We start from the raw sequence: 24,329 nt of genomic DNA on the forward strand, positions 1-24,329 counted from the left end.
ATCTATGCACATGCACCCCCAGGTCCCTCTGTGTTCCTGCACACTCTTTAGCACTGCCATTAAGTGAATATTGCACCTCCCTGTTTCTTCTGCTAGCAGCACCATTAACGGAAACAAAGATATTGACTGTACATCTATTTATTTAACACCACAATGGAATGGGCCAGCTCCTGCATTATTATAACATCACTTCTTGTTTAGGTTTAATTAATGCCAGGTATAAACACTAAATGGCAGCTGGGGCTTTGACAGATCCGAGATTGTCCTTATCCAGGGAGCAGATTCCAGCCCGTCTCTTCACTTTCACTGCCCCCTTCTCTTGTCGTCTTTTCTTCTTCAGCAGTTTGTGTTTGAGCCGAGTTGCTGCCTCTCGCTCCAGAGTGTCATGCATTCTCTGCTGAAAACTCCGCCTTTTCCCTTTCACTTTTTCCAGCTCCTTTCTCCTTTTTGACTCCACATCTGGATTCTTCAAACAGATAACAAAATCAACAGAAACCCCAAACCAGGTTACAGATTCTTGAAGGGTACGAATTGGTGACAGTGTCAATATAACTCCAAATCAGGGAAGAGGCTGAGATGAGGTTCAGACTCTAATTAACAACACTTCAGTGTACAACAGGCAGACTGATCTAAAAGCTTTCCCCATATACCTTTCCTTCTAGAATCATCTGCTTCCTTATGTTGATTTCCTTCTTTTCATCAAAGTCAGTTGACTCAAGCTCCTGGAAATAAACACAAATAGATCAGTGCTGCCAAAATTCCCATCTGATTAAATCTGGGCACATACTCCAGTGTGGGCAAATTGTGTGCCTCCTGCCCACTCACCAAGCTGCGCCTGCAGGGGCCTAGTCCCATATGAGTGGGGGATGGTGGTCACTTCATATCTTCACTATTGGAAACCTCACAGACAGAAACAAGATAAACCCTCTTCCCTAAGGATCTGTCCCCAACACCAGCTACTTACAATCTCACACTCTCGCCGAGTCACATTCACATGTGTGAGAATCTTCAAGACATTCTCCTCGGACACAGGAAACTCCTTCAGTTTGGTCTCTGTTGAAGAAATAATGAGACATTTAAAGTGTTAAACCATCAAAGCTGCACAGTCTGCACTTATTTACCTGACATACATACTGCCTGCTCCTGCCACTCTGGACACAGATCACCTTTCCCCTGGGTGATACTCACTTGTTTCTTCCTCAATAGCATGAACCAGGTGAATGTCATATTGAGTAACTAAGGTGATCGAGATACCATGGCGACCTACAGAACAAAATCATGAAAAGTATTTCATCACACACCAGGGGTTGGGGGGAAAAGACGATGAATGGAGTGGGGGGGGGGGGCGTAACAGAAGAGAAGCGGATGCCACCATCCCTACCTGCTCTCGCTGTGCGACCGACCCGGTGGATGTAGATTTTGGGCACTCCAGGCGTGTTGTGGTTGATGACGACCTGGACTGTTGGAATATCGAGACCACTGTGGAGCAACAGTCAGAGTGTTAGGGATTTATCACTGGTGAAGTTGGACAGACAGCCACTGCCCCCAGAGTCTCTCCCCCTCCCCGGGCCTTTGATTCAATACCGAGAAGCGACGTCTGTGGCCACGAGGATCTTGAAAATGCTCGACTTGAACTTGGAGAGCGTGGAAAACCTCTGCTTCTGTAGAGAGAGAAAGTAACCAATCAGAGCACAGCACACAGCAGGGCCTTTTACCTGTCCTGGTAGTGTTTGATGGGACCTGTTTTTTTTTTTTTTTCTTGGTGGCCTTTATACCCCAGGCCCCCTTTATATACATATTTACATTTTTAAAATAACTTTATTAAAAACAGATAAACAAAAAACTCAAATTAAAATGCCATTCTCGGTGTCAACGATGCACTCCAGTCCCTGCGGTGCCCACCGGTCGCGGAAGGCCTCAAGCGTACCAGCAGACACCGCATGCTCCTTCTCCAGAGACACCCGCCCGAACGTAACCGCGGAAGAGGGGCAGGCAATCAGGGAGGACGGACCGCAGCCTGGACCAGTGAATTGCCACCTTGGCCAGGCCCAGGAGCAAACCGTTGAGGAGATCCTCCTCTCGGCCTCCGCACCGGGTGCCCAAAGATCAGGAGCGTGGGACTGAGGAGCAGCCCCTTCAAATACTCAAAGAGGGGCTGCACACTCTGTATATATGGGAAACCGGACTCGTCCAGGCCGCAGAAAGTACAGGCGGCCTGGGAGTCCGTGAACCTACTTAAATGTCTATTGCACGGGACTGCTCTGTGCAACACCCTCCACCCCAGGTCCCCGATGTAAAAAGGGGAAGACTCCCGCGTAGAGAGACCTCCATCTTTGTTTCCCCTCGCCGCCAGATGGCAACGCGGACCGCCAGGGCGTGTCCGGCCGGCTGACGAGGGCAAGGAAGTGTAGAGTGTGCAGGAGCAGCCCATACAGGAAACCCCAACGCACTGATTGGAATGGCACAGAGGGCATTTCCGAGAGGCGGCTCGGGTTGTGCGGGACCGGCTCCCGAGGAGAGTTTCGGGGCCTGGGTCCGATGAGCAGTTCTGGCTCAGCGGGGGTCAGCTCGGCCGGGAGCGCTCCGCACTCCCGAGCCCCCTCGCCACCCGCAGTGAGAGGCGTCCCGGGGGCTTCGGCTACTCCTCCGCCCGCCGGACCGTCCCCGGAGTCAGCCGCCCGGACAGCCAAGGCGCTCACCTCCACTGGCAGGGGAGCGCCCTGACTGGAGGCGACCATGTTCCAGACTCGGAGGACCAGGGGACTGCTGGGTAAGTAAAAACAGTATATTTGGGTGGTTTAAAATCTCTTTCTTTTAGTTTTGGTGACTGCAGCTTGACAGTAGCGGAGGTGCGAGAGCGAACTTACAGCTGGGAAGTCAATTTCAGAGGAAGTTTAAAAGTTAATTCCCTTTTGTTTTTGGAGGACAAGGGGACTGCTGGGTAAGTAAAAACTATATATTTGGGTGGTGGCTGTACCCGAGACACTAGACGTGTAGTGTCTCCCACCCACCCTCCTCCTCTAACCAAAAAAAAAAGGACTGTTGTGTTGATAAGGTAAGCTTTTTATTTAAGAAGTTCTGTCCGTTGGATTGCTAACCTAACAAGTTTTGACATTTTTTTTGGTTTTTCAGTAGATTTGTTGGGAATTTAGAATAGAGGGAATGGTGGTTAAGGCAGTTGTATGTTCCTCCTGCAGAATGTGGGAGGTAAGGGTCGCCAAGGGTGTCCCTGCTGACTGCATCTGCGGGAAGTGCACCCAACTCCAGCTCCTCGAGAACCGCGTTAGGGAACTGGAGCTGGATGAACTTCGGATCATTCGGGAGGTGGAGGGGGTTATTGAGAGGAGTTATGGGGAGGTAGTCACACCTCAGGTAAAAGAAGTAGGTAGATGGGTTACCGTCAGGGGAAGGAGAGGGAACCAGCAGGCAGTGCAGGGATCCCCTGTGGCTGTTTCCCTCAACAACAGGTATACCGTTTTGGATACTGTTGTGGGGGACGACTTACCAGGGGGAAGCAATGGGGTACAGGTATCGGGCACAGAGTCTGTCCCTGTTGCTCAGAAGGGAAGGGGGAAGAGGAGCAGAGCATTAGTCATTGGGGACTCCATAGTTAGGGGAACAGATAGGAGGTTCTGTGGGAACGAGAGAGACTCACGGTTGGTATGTTGCCTCCCAGGTGCCAGGGTTCGTGATGTCTCTGATCGTGTTTTTGGGATCCTTAAGGGGGAGGGGGAGCAGCCCCAAGTCGTGGTCCACATAGGCACCAACGACATAGGTAGGAAGAGAGATGGGGATTTAAGACAGAAATTCAGGGAGCTAGGGTGGAAGCTTCGAGCGAGAACAAACAGAGTTGTATCTCTGGGTTGTTGCCCATGCCACGTGATAGCGAAGCGAGGAATAGGGAGAGAGAGGAGTTGAACACGTGGCTGCAGGGATGGTGCAGGAGGGAGGGTTTTGGTTTCCTGGATAATTGGGGCTCTTTCTGGGGTAGGTGGGACCTCTACAAACAGGATGGTCTTCACCTGAACCAGAGGGGTACCAATATCCTGGGGGGTAGATTTGCTAGTGCTCTTCGGGGGGGTTTAAACTAATTCAGCAGGGGAATGGGAACCTAAAATGTAGTGCCAGTGTACAGGATGTTGAGAGTAGTGAGGTCAGGGATAAGGTTACAAGGACGCAAGAGGGCACTGGCAAGCAAGAACCTGGTTTAAAGTGTGTCTACTTCAACGCCAGGAGCATCCGGAATAAGGTGGGTGAGCTTGCAGCATGGGTTGGTACCTGGGATCTCGATGTAGTGGCCATTTCGGAGACATGGGTAGAGCAGGGGCAGGAATGGATATTGCAGGTTCCGGGATTTAGATGTTTCAGTAAGAACAGAGAAGATGGTAAAAGAGGGGGGGGGGGTGTGGCATTGTTAATCAAGGAGAGTATTACAGCGACAGAAAGGACGTTTGAGGACTCGTCTACTGAGGTAGTATGGGCCGAGGTTAGAAACAGGAGAGGTGAGGTCACCCTGTTGGGAGTCTTTTATAGACCTCCAAATAGTTCCAGAGATGTAGAGGAAAGGATAGCGAAGATGATTCTCGACAGGGGCGAGAGTAATAGGGTAGTTGTTATGGGGGACTTTAACTTTCCAAATATCGACTGGAAATACTATAGTTCGAGTACTTTAGATGGGTCAGTTTTTGTCCAGTGTGTGCAGGAGGGTTTTCTGACACAGTATGTAGACAGGCCGACCAGGGGCGATGCCACATTGGATTTGGTACTGGGTAATGAACCCGGCCAGGTGTTAGATTTAGATGTAGGTGAGCACTTTGGTGATAGTGATCACAATTCGGTTAGGTTTACCTTAGCGATGGGCAGGGACAGGTATATACCGCAGGGCAAAAATTATAGCTGGGGGAAAGGAAATTATGATGCGATTAGGCAAGATTTAGGATGCGTAGGATGGAGAAGGAAACTGCAGGGGATGGGAACAATCGAAATGTGGAGCTTATTCAAGGAGCAGCTACTGCGTGTCCTTGATAAGTATGTACCTGTCAGGCAGGGAGGAAGTTGCGAGCGAGGGAGCCATGGTTTACTAAAGAAGTCGAAGCGCTTGTCAAGAGGAAGAAGAAGGCTTATGTTAGGATGAGACGTGAAGGCTCAGTTAGGGCGCTTGAGAGTTACAAGCCAGCCAGGAAGGATCTAAAGGGAGAGCTAAGAAGAGCAAGGAGAGGACACGAGAAGTCATTGGCGGATAGGATCAGGGAAAACCCGAAGGCTTTCTATAGGTATATCAGGAATAAAAGAATGACTAGAGTTAGATTAGGGCCAATCAAGGATAATAGTGGGAAGTTGTGTGTGGAATCAGAGGAGGTAGCGGAAGTGACTCTTCTTCAGATGTGAAACGTTAACTCTGCTTCTCTCTCCACAGATGCTGCCAGACCTGCTGAGTATTTCCAGCATTTCTTGTTTTTATTTCAGATTTCCAGCATCCGCAGTATTTTGCTTTTATCCTAGCCTTTTCAGTGTCTCTTCACAGCTGAAATGCTCCAGCCCAGGCAACATCCTGGTGAATCATCTCTGCACCCTCTCCAGTGCAATCACATCCTTCCTATAGTGTGGTGCCCAGAACTGTACACAGTACTCCAGCTGTGGCCTAACTAGCGTTTTATACAGCTCCATCATAACCTCCCTGCTCTTATATTCTGTGCCTCGGCAAGTATCCCAAATGCCTTCCTAACCACGTTATCTACCTGTGCTGCCGCTGTTTCCTCTTGCCCCAGACGAAATCGACAAGTTTCTTCTGGATCTTGGGGGCAAATGCAGGGGGCGGGGCCAAAGTGACCAACCGGTACCACAGCATGGAGGCCACCAGTTGGTTCATGACCAGCGCTCGGCCCCTGTAGGAAAGCATTCGGAGCAGACCTGTCCAGCGTCCCATTCAAGTGGTGACTTTCGCCTCCAACGCCTGCCAGTTTGCCGGCCAGGCTTCCTCAGCGGGGCTGAGGTGGACTCCCAGATGCAGGAGGTGCGTGGTGCTCCACGCAAAAGCGGTCAACTCCTCCAGTACGGAATCCACCCACCAGGAGACCGGAACATTTCTCCCAGTTGATCCTCGCGGAGGACAAAGCAGAAAAGGTCTGCTGGCAGTCGCGCATCCTCCGCAAGTCAACGGGATCTGTGACCGCGAGGAGCACGTCATCAGGGTAAGCCAAGAGGACAACCCACATGGCCGGCTCGCACAGCGCAAATCTTCCAGGATCTGGATTCGCGACCTCACGTATGCGCCTCGGGACCCTATGAGCTGCAGGTCCCTCAGCGCGCCCTTCTCTTTATACGCCTGCCATAGGGCTGGGTCTGCGACGGCATGACCGAGGCGGGACTCCAAGTCGAGCACCTCCCTCTCTAGGCTCCCGATCTCGGCTTCCTGCCTCTTGGTCGACCCCTTCGCGTACTCCTGACAGAAGATGTGGATGTGAGTCTTGCCCACATCCCACCATAGACTCAAGGAGGGGAAGCCCCCCTGCTTCCTTCTCCAGTCGGCCCAGAATCGACTGAACGAGTCCCGGAATCGCTCGTCCTCTAGCAGCCGGTTGTTAAAGTGCCAGTACACGGACCCCGCCCGCGTGCGGAGCGGAATGAACTCCGCCCACACCAGGTGGTGGTCCGAGCACGGCACCAGCCGCATGGAGGCCGCCGAAACACGGGAGACGTACGCCTGCGAAATGTAGAGGCGGTCGATTCGCGACCCCCCTCCTCCAGACCTCCACGTGAAGGCGCTGGAGTCGGGATGGAGATTCTGCCAGACGTCCACCAAGTTAAGGGAGCTGATCAGTCCCCTCAATTTCTCCACCGACGCTTGGCCGCGCTGGGGACCGGAGCGATCCCCCACCTCGAGGGTGCAGTTAAAATCCCCACCGAGGATGATGCACTCGCCACTATCGATGGAGCTCAAGAGAGCGGACACTCCTTCAAAGAAGCGCGCTTGCAACGCGCCGGGCCTGGGCGCGTACACATTCACAAAGTGGAGCGGCACGCTACCCAGACGAACGGCGAGGTGGAGCAAGTGGCCCGGCACTAGCTCCTTGACCCCCAAGATCTCCGGCTGAAAAGTCAGGGCCAACAAGATAGCCACCCCACTAGAAATAGAAGTGAGGTGACTCATGTAGACCCCACCCTGCCACTCCAGGAGCCAGGTGGCTTTGTCTCCCGGAACGGTGTGGGTTTCCTGCAGAAAGCTCACCGCGTATCTCCCTTCCCTGAGGACTGAGAGATTGTGAAATCTGCGGTGAGACCCCCTGCTGCTGTTGATGAAGATAACCATAGCCAGCCTCAACATGTCAAAGGTACTTAAAAAACCCGTCACCAACACCTCACTGTGAGGAGGGAGTGGAAGTGTACCTGGCCTTCCACTCCCCCAGCAACCATTGAGGAACGATTAAATCGGCGCCTCTCAACCAGTTTCATGCCCGCTCCCTTCCCCGCTTTCAAGGACGGCATGGACGGACTGGATCAGCGCCAGACTCGACCAACAGCCGAGGGCCAGCTGAACTTTATTGCAGCAACCCCTGCAAGCCATGAGGAAATCCCGGAGTTCTGCTGTGGGGATGAGAGGAAACTCAGTGGGAGGCACGAGGGACTGCACCACCTCACTGGCAATGAAATCAAGATCGTCCTCTGTGCCCCACTCCGAGTCTCCGTCCTCCTCCGGGTCATCACCGCCAGCGGCCGACACATCCACCACACACTGTGGGGCGGACGTCCCGGCCGCGCCAGCTGGTCCCGCCTCCGTCACGATCCCACCCCCAGGATCGATGGCGGAGGAGTCCTCTCTGGGTTCTAAGATGGAACTGGAGCCTGTGGGCGCCAGCGGTTCAGGACCCCCCTCCACCTCCGTCCCCTGGCCAATCAGCGGTCCAGGGGAGACGGGAGTTCCCAACTCCGGAAATCCAGCCGGAGCCGAGACCAGAGGCGGAGAGAGGAGGCTATCTCCCGCTCCCCCAGCACCCACAGGCCCAGCAGAAGAGGCAGTATTTTCAGTTATAACCGGGTCGGGTGTCTCCTGGTGGTGAGTGGATTCTGGCTGGGAGGGCCGACCCCTCAGAGCTTCCCCCTTCCCTCCACTCAGGGCACCCGACCCAGTGGCAGAATGGGAGGCGTCCCCAGGCTCCCCCACCACAAGCAGGGCTCCACTAGCTTCCCCCGGAGGGGCCACATGTACAGTTGTCCCCTTCCCCTCCATCCTGATGGGTGGGGAGTTCCTGCTCAGGCTTTGCAGCCTTGATGTTGGTGGTGGTGGCAGGGGGAACCTGGGGACCTGAAACAGGAGACAGCTCCCCTCCAACAGATGGACCCTGCACCTCAGGGCCCCTTGTTACCTCTGTGGAGGGGTGCCTTCTCCTCTTTTTCCCACCAGGGCACGGAGGCTCAGAGACCTCCATGTCATCAGAGGCCTCCGCACCCTCCTTTTTTTTTTAAAGCTACCCTGGGCCTGAGCCCAGCCCTGGGACAGGTGGATTCTGTGGGAACGGGCCTTGGGCTGAGCTCAGGCTTGGGTTGTGTCACGGTGTCCAGAGGACGCGCCTTTCTCTGTTTATTTTTGCTCCGCGCCTTCCTTCTACCCGGACGGGCACTCCCCTCCCTGCCGGAGGCTGTGAAAACTACAGCCTCTGGAACCAACTGAGCGGTGTCTGTACGACGTGTGGGGGGAGCAGGAGGAGGTGCAGTAGGCGGCCGGGAGGTTGGGGCAGTTCTTGCCAACGTGCCCCATCCCCGACCTCACCTCCCCCAGATGGTGCAGGTGGGGGAGGAGGAGCTCACTGGGAATGAAGGGCGGGACGTTGGACAACATTATCCGATGCGCAGTGGCCCCCAGAGGGTCCACCGGCAGGAAGGTCCCCCCCACAGTGAGCCCTTTACTAAAGACCAGGGACACCGCCCGCTCGGTCTTCAATAAGAACACAGCCTTCCCATACATCTTTGAGGCCGCAACAATGGCCGAGGGGCCGAAAACCACGGCCATTGCCTTAACGCAGGCCTCAATAGACATGTTGGGGTGGGGATAGCTCTTCACCCCATGGCTGAATGTTATCAATTTAAAGGGTGACGGGGCCACGTGGGCAGCCACAGAGGCTGCAGCTGCATAGGTAGTAGAGGGCCCCGCCACCGGTGGTGAAGGGCTTGCCATAGGTCTAAGAGCTAAACCCACCCCAAATTGTGGGCTTGCACATCGAATATCAGAGATTCACAGAAAATACTGAATATGTATTTAAAAAAAACAAACAAACAACAGGTTAGGGGAGAGGCTGAGGGAATAGAGGAGGTAAAGACAGGCTGGCTGTAAGGGATGACTTGCTTTCTGGAGGTGGTGCTCACAGCACACTTAAAACAGTCTTTGAACGTCGTCTTCTGGTTGGGGGAGGCGTCTTCACCTGGGTCAGCCGAAGCTGCCCAGGCTGGGCAATTGGGGTGGGGAGGGAGCTTCCCCGTGTGCTTGTTGCAGCAGCACAGATTCCTGCTGAATTGGCAGCCCCACCCCTTGTTGTTCCGGCCACTTGTTCCTCCCCTAACAGTCCAAAGCAAAGCAAATTACTGGTGTTCAGCACCCACCTCCAGACAAACCCCTGTTTCCAACAAAAAATGTCTCCTCTTTAATGGCGATTGTTGTTTAAGCTTTCCCTCTGCTTGGTTGTAGCTCCTCTCCACCTCTGCAACCTCCAACACTCTCAGCTGAGGCTCATTGCTGCAATCAGCAGTCAGCACTCCAATTAGACAGCAGCCAACCCCAGTGCTGTACCTGTCCTGGGAGTGTTTGATGGGGACAGTGTAGAGGGAGCTTTACTCTGCATATAACCCCGTTTTTTTTTTTGGTTTTTTTTTTGGACTATTTAAAGGGACATGATATCCCACGATTTATTGGCATGGCGCGGATAAACACCCAGCCCTTGTTAAAAAAATATTTTTAAAAAGTTACAAATTACTTTCACAAAATGGAAACACAATCTTTAATGATATTAGATTTTGTTAAACTATAACTTTTACTTTACAGTAATATTATATAACCCCGTGCTGTACCTGCCCTGGGAGTGTTTGCTGCCCATCCCAAAATTGACTAACTACAAGTCTGAATTGTAAAGTCTCAGGAATAGAACAAAGAACAGTACAGCACAGGAACAGGCCATTCGGCCCTCCAAGCCTGCGCCGATCTTGATGCCTGCCTAAACTAAAACCTTCTGCACTTCTGGGGACCGTATCCCTCTATTCCCATCCTATTCATGTATTTGTCAAGATGCCTCTTAAACGTCGCTATCGTACCTGCTTCCACCACCTCCCCCGGCAGCAAGTTCCAGACACTCACCACCCTCTGTGTAAAGAACTTGCCTCGCACATTCCCTCTAAACTTTGCCCCTCTCACCTTAAACCTATGTCCCCTAGTAACTGACTCTTCCACCCTGGGAAAAAACTTCTGACTATCCACTCTGTCCATGCCACTCATAACTTTGTAAACCTCTATCATGTCACCCCTCCACCTCCGTCGTTCCAGTGAAAACAATCAGAGTATATCCAACCTCTCCTCATAGCTAATGCCCTCCAGACCAGGCAACATCCTGGTAAACCTCCTCTGTACCCTCTCCAAAGCCTCCACGTCCTTCTGGTAGTGTGGCGACCAGAATTGCACGCAATATTCTAAGTGTGGCCTAACTAAAGTTCTGTACAGCCGCAGCATGACTTGCCAATTTTTATACTCTATGCCCCGACCGATGAGGGCAAGCATGCCGTATGCCTTCTTGACTACCTTATCCACCTGCGTTGCCACTTTCAGTGACCTGTGGACCTGTACGCCCAGATCTCTCTGCCTGTCAATACTCCTAAGGGTTCTGCCATTTACTGTATACTTCCCACCTGCATTAGATCTTCCAAAATGCATTACCTCACATTTGTCCGGATTAAACTCCATCTGCCATCTCTCCGCCCAAGTCTCCAACCGATCTATATCCTGCTGTATCCTCTGACAATCCTCATCATTATCCGCAACTCCACCAACCTTTGTGTCGTCCGCAAACTTACTAATCAGACCAGCTACATTTTCCTCCAAATCATTTATATATACTACAAACAGCAAAGGAGCGAGCACTGATTCCTGCGGAACACCACTAGTCACAGCCCTCCATTCAGAAAAACACCCTTCCACTGCTACCCTCTGTCTTCTATGAACGAGCCAGTTCTGTATCCAACTTGCCAGCTCACCTCTGATCCTGTGTGACTTCACCTTTTGTACCAGTCTGACATGAGGGACCTTGTCAAAGGCTTTACTGAAGTCCATATAGACAACATCCACTGCCCTTCCTTCATCAATCATCTTTGTCACTTGTTTTTTTCAAATATTTACTCTTTACTCATTAAATCCAGGTCAGCAATATCAGTTTTAATTTGAACAACATTAACAACGTGTGATCAGACTGGATCACGTTTGGTGCGATCCAGACTGTAAGGAGTCACTCACCTGCTTCATCATGGAGTGAAGGGCCCCACACGGGAAGCTGAACCTGCGCAGCATCATGTTCAGGATCTGACACATTCTGCGGAGCACAAGCGGAAATCAGACTCGAACCCACCGGAGGGACTGGCGAGTAATCTGTGTGTTTACACTCACTCACACTCTCCCATCCTGGCTCACAGTCACATACACATTTCCACACATGCAAGTACATTCAGATGCACAAACTCTTTCCACTCTAACCCCTCACACACGTACAGAACTCACTTGCATGTGTTTGTGAAGATGATAATGGACCAATCCTCATGTTCATCCTGAATCTTCTGAATAATGTGCACGAGGAAAGCTTCCTTCACCCGCTCGGGAACCAGGAGGTATCGTTGGTCCAGCTCAGCAACTGTGCGTGCTCTACAAACAAAGAGACAGATAGACGGATCAGCTCAGTATAAACACTCTCCACGTAGCCAGGCCTCCATCACAAGACCCCGTCAGGAGCTAATCTCCACCTTAAGAAAAATCCCACGTTCCTCAGACAAGAGGATTGACACAACAGAATTCTTGAGACACCACAGGAAGTACGTCACAGGTCACTGGGGTCACTCACATTGCAATACTACCCTGGAATAAGAGCATTTCACAGGACAGTGTAGAGGGAGCTTTACTCTGTATCTAACCTCGTGCTGTACCTGTCCTGGGAGTGTTTGATGGGGACAGTGTAGAGGGAGCTTTACTCTGTATCTAACCTCGTGCTGTACCTGTCCTGGGAGTGTTTGATGGGGACAGTGTAGAGGGAGCTTTACTCTGTATCTAACCCCCGTACTGTACCTGTCCTGGGAGTGTTTGATGGGGACAGTGTAGAGGGAGCTTTTCTCTGTATCTAACCTCGTACTGTACCTGTCCTGGGAGTGTTTGATGGGGACAGTGTAGAGGGAGCTTTTCTCTGTATCTAACCTCGTACTGTACCTGTCCTGGGAGTGTTTGATGGGGACAGTGTAGAGGGAGCTTTTCTCTGTATCTAACCTCGTACTGTACCTGTCCTGGGAGTGTTTGATGGGGACAGTGTAGACCAGGGTTGTCCAACATACAGCCCATGGGCCAGGATCCAGCCCACCAAAGGTTTCAATCTGGCCCATGGATGTAAACTACACCAGGGCCCATTCCTCATCCTCGCCACAGTCTCTGTGACTGGAGATGGGAAATTCCCCTTTGTCTTCTCCTTGCAGAGCGGCCTTTTTAAAAACATCACACTGTCTGTTTCACAGCTGACAGCTGCTGAAGCAGGAACACGCTCCCCAACGTCTGACAGATTCAACATTTTCTGCCTTTTTTTAAAAACCCGCCAGAAAACCCCAAAACTGTCCAATGTTAGGAAGAGTGTTCCTGCTGCCACAGCTGTCAGCGTGATTTTAAAAAAAATTTAATTTATTTATTTTATTTAGAGACACAACACTGAAACAGGCCCTTCGGCCCAATGAGTCTGTGTTGACCATCAACCATCCATTTATACTAATCCTACATTAATCCCATATTCCTACCACATCCCCACTATTCTCCGACCACCTACCTATACTAGGGGCAATTTATAATGGCCAATTAACCTACCAACCTGCAAGTCTTTGGCATGTGGGAGGAAACCGGAGCAGCCGGAGAAAACCCACGCAGACACAGGGAGAACTTGCAAACTCCACACAGGCAGTACCCAGAATTGAACCCGGGTTGCTGGAGCTGTGAGGCAGCGGTGCTAACCACTGCGCCACTGTGCCGCCCAGATGTTCACAAACAAAATGATCAAACACAAAGCTGCTGTGCTGAATGCTCCTGCAACTGTCAGAGGGGAGGGGGACAGAAAGAGGGGAAAAAGGGACAGAGAGGGGAGCGAAGGGGAGGGAGAGACAGAGAGAGGGAGCGAAGTGGGGGGGGGGGGGGGAGGAGACAGAGAGAGGGAGCGAAGGGTGGGGGGGGGGGAGGAGGAGACAGAGGGAGGGAGCGAAGGGTGGGGGGGGGGTGGAGGAGACAGAGGGAGGGAGCGAAGGGGGGAGGGGTGGAGGAGACAGAGGGAGGGAGCGAAGGGGGGAGGGGTGGAGGAGACAGAGGGAGGGAGCGAAGGGGGGAGGGGTGGAGGAGACAGAGGGAGGGAGCGAAGGGGGGAGGGGTGGAGGAGACAGAGGGAGGGAGCGAAGGGGGGAGGGGTGGAGGGACAGAGGGAGGGAGCGAAGGGGGGAGGGGGAGGGACAGAGAGAGGGAGCGAAGGGGGGAGGGGGAGGGACAGAGAGAGGGAGCGAAGGGGGGAGGGGGAGGGACAGAGAGAGGGAGCGAAGGGGGGAGGGGGAGAGACAGAGAGAGGGAGCGAAGGGGGGAGGGGGAGAGACAGAGAGAGGGAGCGAAGGGGGGAGGGGGAGAGACAGAGAGAGGGAGCGAAGGGGGGAGGGGGAGAGACAGAGAGAGGGAGCGAAGGGGGGAGGGGGAGAGACAGAGAGAGGGAGCGAAGGGGGGAGGGGGAGAGACAGAGAGAGGGAGCGAAGGGGGGAGGGGGAGAGACAGAGAGAGGGAGCGAAGGGGGGAGGGGGAGAGACAGAGAGAGGGAGCGAAGGGGGGAGGGGGAGAGACAGAGAGAGGGAGCGAAGGGGGGAGGGGGAGAGACAGAGAGAGGGAGCGAAGGGGGGAGGGGGAGAGACAGAGAGAGGGAGCGAAGGGGGGAGGGGGAGAGACAGAGAGAGGGAGCGAAGGGGGGAGGGGGAGAGACAGAGAGAGGGAGCGAAGGGGGGAGGGGGAGAGACAGAGAGAGGGAGCGAAGGGGGGAGGGGGAGAGACAGAGAGAGGGAGCGAAGGGGGGAGGGGGAGAGACAGAGAGAGGGAGCGAAGGGGGGAGGGGGAGAGACAGAGAGAGGGAGCGAAGGGGGGAGGGGGAGAGACAGAGAGAGGGAGCGAAGGGGGGAGGGGGAGAGACAGAGAGAGGGAGCGAAGGGGGGAGGGGGAGAGACAGAGAGAGGGAGCGAAGGGGGGAGGGGGAGAGACAGAGAGAGGGAGCGAAGGGGGGAGGGGGAGAGACAGAGAGAGGGAGCGAAGGGGGGAGGGGGAGAGACAGAGAGAGGGAGCGAAGGGGGGAGGGGGAGAGACAGAGAGAGGGAGCGAAGGGGGGAGGGGGAGAGACAGAGAGAGGGAGCGAAGGGGGGAGGGGGAGAGACAGAGAGAGGGAGCGAAGGGGGGAGGGGGAGAGACAGAGAGAGGGAGCGAAGGGGGGAGGGGGAGAGACAGAGAGAGGGAGCGAAGGGGGGAGGGGGAGAGACAGAGAGAGGGAGCGAAGGGGGGAGGGGGAGAGAGAGAGAGAGGGAGCGAAGGGGGGAGGGGGAGAGAGAGAGAGAGGGAGCGAAGGGGGGAGGGGGAGAGAGAGAGAGAGGGAGCGAAGGGGGGAGGGGGAGAGAGAGAGAGAGGGAGCGAAGGGGGGAGGGGGAGAGAGAGAGAGAGGGAGCGAAGGGGGGAGGGGGAGAGAGAGAGAGAGGGAGCGAAGGGGGGAGGGGGAGAGAGAGAGAGAGGGAGCGAAGGGGGGAGGGGGAGAGAGAGAGAGAGGGAGCGAAGGGGGGAGGGGGAGAGAGAGAGAGAGGGAGCGAAGGGGGGAGGGGGAGAGAGAGAGAGAGGGAGCGAAGGGGGGAGGGGGAGAGAGAGAGAGAGGGAGCGAAGGGGGGAGGGGGAGAGAGAGAGAGAGGGAGCGAAGGGGGGAGGGGGAGAGAGAGAGAGAGGGAGCGAAGGGGGGAGGGGGAGAGACAGAGAGAGGGAGCGAAGGGGGGAGGGGGAGAGAGAGAGAGAGGGAGCGAAGGGGGGAGGGGGAGAGACAGAGAGAGGGAGCGAAGGGGGGAGGGGGAGAGACAGAGAGAGGGAGCGAAGGGGGGAGGGGGAGAGACAGAGAGAGGGAGCGAAGGGGGGAGGGGGAGAGACAGAGAGAGGGAGCGAAGGGGGGAGGGGGAGAGACAGAGAGAGGGAGCGAAGGGGGGAGGGGGAGAGACAGAGAGAGGGAGCGAAGGGGGGAGGGGGAGAGACAGAGAGAGGGAGCGAAGGGGGGAGGGGGAGAGACAGAGAGAGGGAGCGAAGGGGGGAGGGGGAGAGACAGAGAGAGGGAGCGAAGGGGGGAGGGGGAGAGACAGAGAGAGGGAGCGAAGGGGGGAGGGGGAGAGACAGAGAGAGGGAGCGAAGGGGGGAGGGGGAGAGACAGAGAGAGGGAGCGAAGGGGGGAGGGGGAGAGACAGAGAGAGGGAGCGAAGGGGGGAGGGGGAGAGACAGAGAGAGGGAGCGAAGGGGGGAGGGGGAGAGACAGAGAGAGGGAGCGAAGGGGGGAGGGGGAGAGACAGAGAGAGGGAGCGAAGGGGGGAGGGGGAGAGACAGAGAGAGGGAGCGAAGGGGGGAGGGGGAGAGACAGAGAGAGGGAGCGAAGGGGGGAGGGGGAGAGACAGAGAGAGGGAGCGAAGGGGGGAGGGGGAGAGACAGAGAGAGGGAGCGAAGGGGGGAGGGGGAGAGACAGAGAGAGGGAGCGAAGGGGGGAGGGGGAGAGACACAGAGAGAGGGAGCGAAGGGGGGAGGGGGAGAGACACAGAGAGAGGGAGCGAAGGGGGGAGGGGGAGACACAGAGAGAGGGAGCGAAGGGGGGAGGGGGAGACACAGAGAGAGGGAGCGAAGGGGAGGGAGACACAGAGAGAGGGAGCGAAGGGGAGGGAGACACAGAGAGAGGGAGCGAAGGGGAGGGAGACACAGAGAGAGGGAGCGAAGGGGAGGGAGACACAGAGAGAGGGAGCGAAGGGGAGGGAGACACAGAGAGAGGGAGCGAAGGGGAGGGAGACACAGAGAGAGGGAGCGAAGGGGAGGGAGACACAGAGAGAGGGAGCGAAGGGGAGGGAGACACAGAGAGAGGGAGCGAAGGGGAGGGAGACACAGAGAGAGGGAGCGAAGGGGAGGGAGACACAGAGAGAGGGAGCGAAGGGGAGGGAGACACAGAGAGAGGGAGCGAAGGGGAGGGAGACACAGAGAGAGGGAGCGAAGGGGAGGGAGACACAGAGAGAGGGAGCGAAGGGGAGGGAGACACAGAGAGAGGGAGCGAAGGGGAGGGAGACACAGAGAGAGGGAGCGAAGGGGAGGGAGACACAGAGAGAGGGAGCGAAGGGGAGGGAGACACAGAGAGAGGGAGCGAAGGGGAGGGAGACACAGAGAGAGGGAGCGAAGGGGAGGGAGACACAGAGAGAGGGAGCGAAGGGGAGGGAGACACAGAGAGAGGGAGCGAAGGGGAGGGAGACACAGAGAGAGGGAGCGAAGGGGAGGGAGACACAGAGAGAGGGAGCGAAGGGGAGGGAGACACAGAGAGAGGGAGCGAAGGGGAGGGAGACACAGAGAGAGGGAGCGAAGGGGAGGGAGACACAGAGAGAGGGAGCGAAGGGGAGGGAGACACAGAGAGAGGGAGCGAAGGGGAGGGAGACACAGAGAGAGGGAGCGAAGGGGAGGGAGACACAGAGAGAGGGAGCGAAGGGGAGGGAGACACAGAGAGAGGGAGCGAAGGGGAGGGAGACACAGAGAGAGGGAGCGAAGGGGAGGGAGACACAGAGAGAGGGAGCGAAGGGGAGGGAGACACAGAGAGAGGGAGCGAAGGGGGGAGGGGGAGACACAGAGAGAGGGAGCGAAGGGGGGAGGGGGAGACACAGAGAGAGGGAGCGAAGGGGGGAGGGGGAGACACAGAGAGAGGGAGCGAAGGGGGGAGGGGGAGACACAGAGAGAGGGAGCGAAGGGGGGAGGGGGAGACACAGAGAGAGGGAGCGAAGGGGGGAGGGGGAGACACAGAGAGAGGGAGCGAAGGGGGGAGGGGGAGACACAGAGAGAGGGAGCGAAGGGGGGAGGGGGAGACACAGAGAGAGGGAGCGAAGGGGGGAGGGGGAGACACAGAGAGAGGGAGCGAAGGGGGGAGGGGGAGACACAGAGAGAGGGAGCGAAGGGGGGAGGGGGAGACACAGAGAGAGGGAGCGAAGGGGGGAGGGGGAGACACAGAGAGAGGGAGCGAAGGGGGGAGGGGGAGACACAGAGAGAGGGAGCGAAGGGGGGAGGGGGAGACACAGAGAGAGGGAGCGAAGGGGAGGGAGACACAGAGAGAGGGAGCGAAGGGGAGGGAGACACAGAGAGAGGGAGCGAAGGGGAGGGAGACACAGAGAGAGGGAGCGAAGGGGAGGGAGACACAGAGAGAGGGAGCGAAGGGGAGGGAGACACAGAGAGGGAGCGAAGGGGAGGGAGACACAGAGAGAGGGAGCGAAGGGGAGGGAGACACAGAGAGAGGGAGCGAAGGGGAGGGGGACACAGAGAGAGGGAGCGAAGGGGAGGGAGACACAGAGAGGGAGCGAAGGGGAGGGAGACACAGAGAGGGAGCGAAGGGGAGGGAGACACAGAGAGGGAGCGAAGGGGAGGGAGACACAGAGAAGGAGCGAAGGGGCGGGGGAGACACAGAGAGAGGGAGCGAAGGGGAGGGAGACACAGAGAAGGAGCGAAGGGGCGGGGAGGGGGGAGACACAGAGAGGGAGCGAGGGGGGGGAGGGGGGAGACACAGAGAGGGAGCGAAGGGGGGGGGAGACACAGAGAGGGAGCGAAGTGGCGGGGGAAGACACAGAGAGGGAGCGAAGTGGCGGGGGAGACACAGAGAGAGGGAGCGAAGGGGGGGGGGAGACACAGTGAGGGAGCGAAGGTGGGGGGGGGAGACACAGAGAGGGAGCGAAGGGGGGGGGGGGAGACACAGAGAGGGAGCGAAGGGGGGGGGGGGGAGACACAGAGAGGGAGCGAAGGGGGGGGGGAGACACAGAGAGGGAGCGAAGGGGGGGGGGAGACACAGAGAGGGAGCGAAGGGGGGGGGGGGAGACACAGAGAGGGAGCGAAGGGGGGGGGGGAGACACAGAGAGGGAGCGAAGGGGGGGGGGGAGACACAGAGAGGGAGCGAAGGGGGGGGGGGGAGACACAGAGAGGGAGCGAAGGGGGGGGGGAGACACAGAGAGGGAGCGAAGGGGGGGGGGGAAGACACAGAGAGGGAGCGAAGGGGGGGGGAGGGGGGAGACACAGAGAGGGAGCGAAGGGGGGGGGGGAGACACAGTGAGGGAGCAAAGGGGGGGAGCGAAGGGGAGGGGGGGAGACACAGAGAGGGAGCGAAGGGTGGGGGGGGGGGGGGAGACACAGAGAGGGAGCGAAGGGTGGGGGGGGGGGGGAGACACAGAGAGGGAGCGAAGGGGGGGGGGGGGGAGACACAGAGAGAGGGAGCGAAGGGGAGGGAGACACAGAGATAGGGAGCGAAGGGGAGGGAGACACAGAGAGGGAGCGAAGGGGGGGGGGGAGACACCGAGAGAGGGAGCGAAGGGGAGGGAGACACCGAGAGAGGGAGCGAAGAGGGGGGAGACAGAGAGAGGGAGCGAAGGGGAGGGAGACACAGAGAGGCAGCGAAGTGGCGGGGGGGGGGGGGGGAGACTCAGAGAGGGAGCGAAGTGGGGGGGGAGACTCAGAGAGGGAGCGAAGTGGGGGGGGAGACACAGAGAGGGAGCATGTTTAAAGCAGAGATTGAGATTTCTAAATGACAATGACATAAGGGGATATGGGGATAGTGTGGGAAAAGGCATTGAAGTAGATGATCACAAGAACACAAGAAATAGGAGTAGACCACTCGGCCCATCGAGCCTGCTCCGTCATTCAGTAAGGTCACGGCTGATCTTGGGCTTAAACTCCACTTTCCTACCTGCCTCCCATATCCCTTGATTCCCTGAGAGACCAAAAATCTATCTATCCCAGCCTTAAATGTATTGAATGATGGAGCATCCACAACCCTCTGGGGTAGAGAATTCCAAAGATTCACAACCCTTTGAATGAAGTAATTTCTCCTCATCTCAGTCCTGAATGATCGGCCCCTTATCCTGAGACTGTGTCCCCGTGTTCCAGATTCCCCGACCAGTGGAAACAATCTCTCAGCTTCTACCCTATCAAACCCTTTCAGAATCTTGTACGTCTCAATGAGATCACCTCTCATTCTTCTAAACTCCAGAGAATATAGGCCCAATTTACTCAGCCTCTCATCATAGGACAATCCCCTCATCCCAGAGACCAATCTAGTAAATATTCACTGCACTGCCTCCAGTGCCAGTATATCCTTTCTTAAATGTGGAGACCAAAACTGCACACAGTATTCCAGGTGTGGTCTCACCAAAGCCCTGTACAATTTTAGTAAGACTTCTTTATTCCTGTACTCCAATCCCCTTGCAATAAAGGCCATGTTTATACTGAATGGCGGAGCATGCTTGATGGACTGAATGGCCTACTCCTGCTCCTATGTTCCTACTCTGTATCTAACCCCATGCTATATTTTTAGTTACTCAGTCTTAGATTCCCAGAAGAATGGTTTGTTCATTGCGATCTTCTTCAGCTCCTGTAAAGTGTCGGTGAGGGTAGCACTGAAGAGTAGCGTTTGTCGCTGGGCTGGGAGGACGCTGAGAATCACCTCCAGGTCCTGCGTGAAATCTGTACAGCCTTGTTCCAGCAGCCTATCAGCTTCGTCCAATACCTGGATCAAAGGTTAAATGTTAACTGCAAAATTCAGCCATGTTAATGGGAAATTGGAAATCAGAAATCGTGGAACCAGCAGAGTCTCGCAGCTTCCCATCTGAGTAGCCAGGTGCAGGATGAGGGTGGTCAGTAATCTGTGCGCAGTAACCCAGTGACAGAAGAAACGGATACTGGAGACATTGGGCACTGCTATACCCCTGGGCTCTGTGCGGGGGAGGGACAGTTTTATGGGGCTCCAGTGAGGTGATACATTGCAGACAGAGATGGTTAAGTGGTGATTTAAGAGAGTTTTAAAAATTATGAAAGGTTTTGATAGAATCAGGAAAAAATATTGCCTCTGGCTGTGGAGTCAAGGATATGAAGCAAGACAAATGGTTTCACACAGAGGGTTAAAGAACGCAATGCCAAAGCAGAGTGGTTAAGGCAAAGACCATGGCATCAGTTCAAGGAAAAATTAGATAAATACTTGGAGCAGAGAACTATGGGCAGTAGGGAGAGCGGGGGCCGTGGGTTTAGTTTGGGATTGATTCAGTGCTATGGGGAGAGACTGGGTGTGGAGGGGATTATTTTGGGGGTTAAACCCCTGATCCAGGTGATGAGCTGCACCGCACTTATCCGCCACAAGAGGCCCTCAGTGACTCATGGAATGTGCTCCTCCATCTAGTGGCAAGAAATCAGTACTGCGGCAAGCCCTGCCCCTCACACCCTGGCCCCGCCTCCACCCCACCCTGGCCCCGCCTCCACCCCACCCTGGCCCCGCCTCCACCCCACCCTGGCCCCAACCATTGGCACCACCCCCACCCCTGGCGCCACCCCTCACCCCACCCCCCCCGGCCCCACCCCCACCCCCACCCCCACCGGCCCCACCCCCATCCCACCCTCACATCGTGGCTCCGCCCCCAGCCCACCCCTGGCCTCAACCATTGGTCCCACCCCCACCCCTGGCACCGCCCCTCACCCCACCCCACCTTCTGGCCTCGTCCCCCCGGCTCCACCCTCACCCCCTGGCCCCACCCCCAGCCCACACAAACTCTGGCCCCACCCCCTCTCCTACCAGAAACTGTATTTTGTTGAGTTTGAGAGTGTTGGAGCTGCGGATGTGATCAGCCAGGCGGCCTGGAGTTGCTATGACAATGTGAGGTTTCCTGGAGAGTTCTAGAGCCTGTGAGACCATATCTGGGGAGGGAATATGCAAAAAATAAGAAGCCAGCATGGAAACTTGCACCGAAAGAGAGCAGGACACTGAATGTCGGACACATACATACCCATTCCACCAACAACAACACAGTCCCTCAAACCCAGTGGCTTCCCCAGGACTCGGAACTGTTCTGCAATCTGATAGGCCAACTCCCTGAGAAAAAAAGTCACAAAATACATCTTGGTAAAAGCTCAGTTTTGAAGTCTGCTCATGTCTCACCTTGAGGCGCGACCTCACAGGGGACTGCACACCTCCCCAAACCCGAACAACAACTTTTAACATAAAAAAGCATCCAAAGACGCTTCACAGAAGCATTAAGGCAAAATTCAACACTGAGTTGCACAGGGACATATTAGGACAGGTGACCAAAGTCTCAAAGAGGCAGGTTTTAAGGAGCAAAAACAGAAAGTGCTGGAAATACTCAGCAGGTCAAGCAGCATCTGAGGAGAGCAGAGTGGAAAGTGAGCTCAAAGGGAACCCTGTCGCGGTTCTGGGAGGAAGGGGAAGGGCTGAGGGCAGAAGAGCAGGAACTGTGTGTAGTTTTGGTCTCCTTATTTAAGGAAGGATGTAAATGCGTTGGAGGAGGTTTACTAGATTGATACCTGGAATGAGTGGTTTCTCTTATGAAGAAAGGTTGGACAGACTGGGCTTGTTTTCACTGGAGTTTAGAAGAATGAGGGGAGACTTGATTGAAGTTTACAAGATCCTGAACGGTCTTGACAAGGTGGATGTGGAAAGGATGTTTCCTCTTGTGGGTGAGTCCAGAACTAGGGGTCAGTTTTAAAATTAGGGGTCGCCCTTTTAGGACAGAGATGAGGAGAAATTTTCTCTGAGGGTTGTGCGACTTTGGAACTCTGCCTCAGAAGGTGGTGGAGGCGGGATCATTGAATATTTTGAAGGCGGAGTTAGATAGATTCTTGTTAGACAAGGGAATCAATAATTATTAGAGATCGATGGGAGTGTGAAATTCGTGACAGAAACGTATCAGCCATGATCTTATTAAATGGCGGAGCAGGCTTGATGGGCTGAATGGTCTACTTCTGCTCCTAATTTGTCTGGTCGTATGGATGTGAGAGGAGACAACAGGTTCAAGGACTTTGGAGAGGAAAGGGAGGTTGGAGATAGGATGATAGTTAGCAAGGGTGGTGGGGTCAAGGGTTGTTTTTTTTTTAAAGAGAGTTGATGACAATAGATTTGAAGGAGGACAGAACCCAAAGACAGTGAACTGTTAATGATATTTAATTTATCTCTTAGCTCCCCTCATGTCCTCTCCAAGCTCATCCTACCCATAAGAACCTCAACCCACTAAACTGCTGACCATCCAACTTCCCTTCCTGGCTTCCATGTCAGCTGATATAGTTTATGACTAAACCGGTCGTCTGCTTTACCTGTTCAAATCTACAACCCTTGTACTTAAGGAAACAGAGATGAAGGCTGTGCTGGGGGAACGGCTGAGAGGGAGTAATGGTATTATTGGGGACTAGGGCATCAAATGCAGAGCTGATAGGAGCAGCGAGGTGAAGGGGGTGCCCATTCTTACGGGTGGGAGATTTTCCATGGAGTAAGAGGTTTAAGGAGGATAGAAGGGCAGTGAACCTGCAGGGGGAAGAGCACAATGAATTGGTGGTTGAAATCACCAAGGATGAAAAGTTGCTCAGTGCAGAGACTGAGGGAGGAAAGCAGTGAAGATATCTCAGTAAGATAATTTTTATGGTACTTAGGAGGGGTGAAACAAAGTGAGATACTCAAAGGAGGAGAAAGTGCCAGAGGAATAGGGGGTCAGGACCAGGTGGAGTTTGGTGACAAGAGTCACACTACCACCACAATTGTCTGAGCGGGGCAAGTGGTTAAAGGTATAGTCAGGTGTGGAGGCTTCAGTTGGGGGAAAGATGCCATCACCCCTCAGCCAAGTTTCCGTCAAGGCAGTGATGTTGCATCATCCACAATAAGCTCATTGATGGCAAAGGCCTTGTTCATGAGTGAACGAACATTCTGGAGGGAGATGTGGAGAGAGACAGTGAGAGCCCATGCATTGGCAGAGACAGAGTTGCACTCTCTGATTTCTATTGGTAGGAGGGACCCCATAAAGGAGCGGCTGAAAGCGTCAACTCAAGACGGAGGGGAATCTGTGTCTGCCCAGGGACCAGGGCTTCCAGTGCCAGCGCAGAGCTGCTCTAAGTTCCGCTACCTGGTTGGAGCCAGCACCAAGCAGAATATTCCGTACGGATCCTCCGACAACTTCTGAAGAATGGGGAGAACAAAAGCCGCCGTTTTACCGCTGCCAGTTTTGGCACAGCCCAAACAATCCTGCCCTGGGAAAGAGAAAACACAACAAGCTGGTCAATCATTTCAGCACTGGAGTCAGGTGCAGCGGTCAAGGGTCAGAGCAAGGAGCCAGGTGCAGGGGTCAAGGGTCAGAGCAAGGAGCCAGGTGCAGGGGTCAAGGGTCAGAGCAAGGAGCCAGGTGCAGGGGTCAAGGGTCAGAGCAAGGAGCCAGGTGCAGGGGTCAAGGGTCAGAGAGCAAGGAACCAGGTGCAGGGGTCAAGGGTCAGAACAAGGAGCCAGGTGCAGGGGTCAAGGGTCAAGGGTCAGAGCAAGGAGCCAGGTGCAGGGGTCAAGGGTCAGAGAGCAAGGAACCAGGTGCAGGTGTCAAGGGTCAGAGCAAGGAGCCAGGTGCAGGGGTCAAGGGTCAGAGCAAGGAGCCAGGGTCAAGGGTCAGAGCAAGGAGCCAGGTGCAGGGGTCAAGGGTCAGAGAGCAAGGAGACAAGCAGAGGGGTCAAGGATCAGAGAGCAAGGAGACAAGCGGAGGGGTCAAGGGTCAGAGCAAGGAGCCAGGCGCAGAGTTCAAGGGTCAGAGAGCAGGCGGTGAAAACGCCTCAAACTGCGCGGCCTCGCCCCCCGGTATCTCACCTCGCAGGATGGCCGGGATGCAATTCTCCTGAACCGGGGTCGGTTTCCGGATCCCGAGCCGCTCGCCCTGCTCCGTCAGCCAGGCCCGGAGACCGAGCGCCCCGAGGCCACCACCCGCCATCGCGTCCTCTTACATCATCACGGAGCGACTAGTGACGCCGTTAATAGCGCCGCAGAGCA

At 55.3% G+C, this 24,329-nt stretch overlaps 1 protein-coding gene across 1 annotated transcript; it reads right to left on the reverse strand.

Moving 5' to 3' along the window:
• Nucleotides 1-122: 122 nt before the first annotated feature.
• On the reverse strand, nucleotides 123-24,304 carry ddx49 (DEAD (Asp-Glu-Ala-Asp) box polypeptide 49). The gene is made up of 13 exons (XM_068015961.1): nucleotides 24,150-24,304; nucleotides 23,428-23,551; nucleotides 21,307-21,392; nucleotides 21,096-21,217; nucleotides 19,852-20,039; nucleotides 11,750-11,890; nucleotides 11,489-11,564; nucleotides 1,585-1,661; nucleotides 1,382-1,479; nucleotides 1,189-1,263; nucleotides 965-1,053; nucleotides 651-722; nucleotides 123-466 (listed from the first exon to the last, which is right to left on the reverse strand). The coding sequence occupies exons 1-13, from the start codon at nucleotides 24,268-24,270 to the stop codon at nucleotides 227-229; spliced, it is 1,509 nt and encodes a 502-aa protein (XP_067872062.1). The 5' UTR covers nucleotides 24,271-24,304; the 3' UTR covers nucleotides 123-226.
• Nucleotides 24,305-24,329: the final 25 nt, after the last annotated feature.

The sequence above is a fragment of the Heterodontus francisci genome, chromosome 36, assembly GCF_036365525.1.
Source record: "Heterodontus francisci isolate sHetFra1 chromosome 36, sHetFra1.hap1, whole genome shotgun sequence".
In the NCBI taxonomy this organism is placed as follows: Eukaryota; Metazoa; Chordata; class Chondrichthyes; order Heterodontiformes; family Heterodontidae; genus Heterodontus; species Heterodontus francisci.

Coding starts and splice junctions, on each gene's coding strand:
- ddx49 (XM_068015961.1), bottom strand. CDS start 24,270: ATGGCGGGTGGTGGCCTCGGGGCGCTCGGTCTCCGGGCCTGGCTGACG. Junction 1,480..1,584: donor GCCACAGACGTCGCTTCTCG/GTATTGAATCAA, acceptor GTTGCTCCACAG/TGGTCTCGATATTCCAACAG. Junction 1,264..1,381: donor CGGTCGCACAGCGAGAGCAG/GTAGGGATGGTG, acceptor TTTGTTCTGTAG/GTCGCCATGGTATCTCGATC.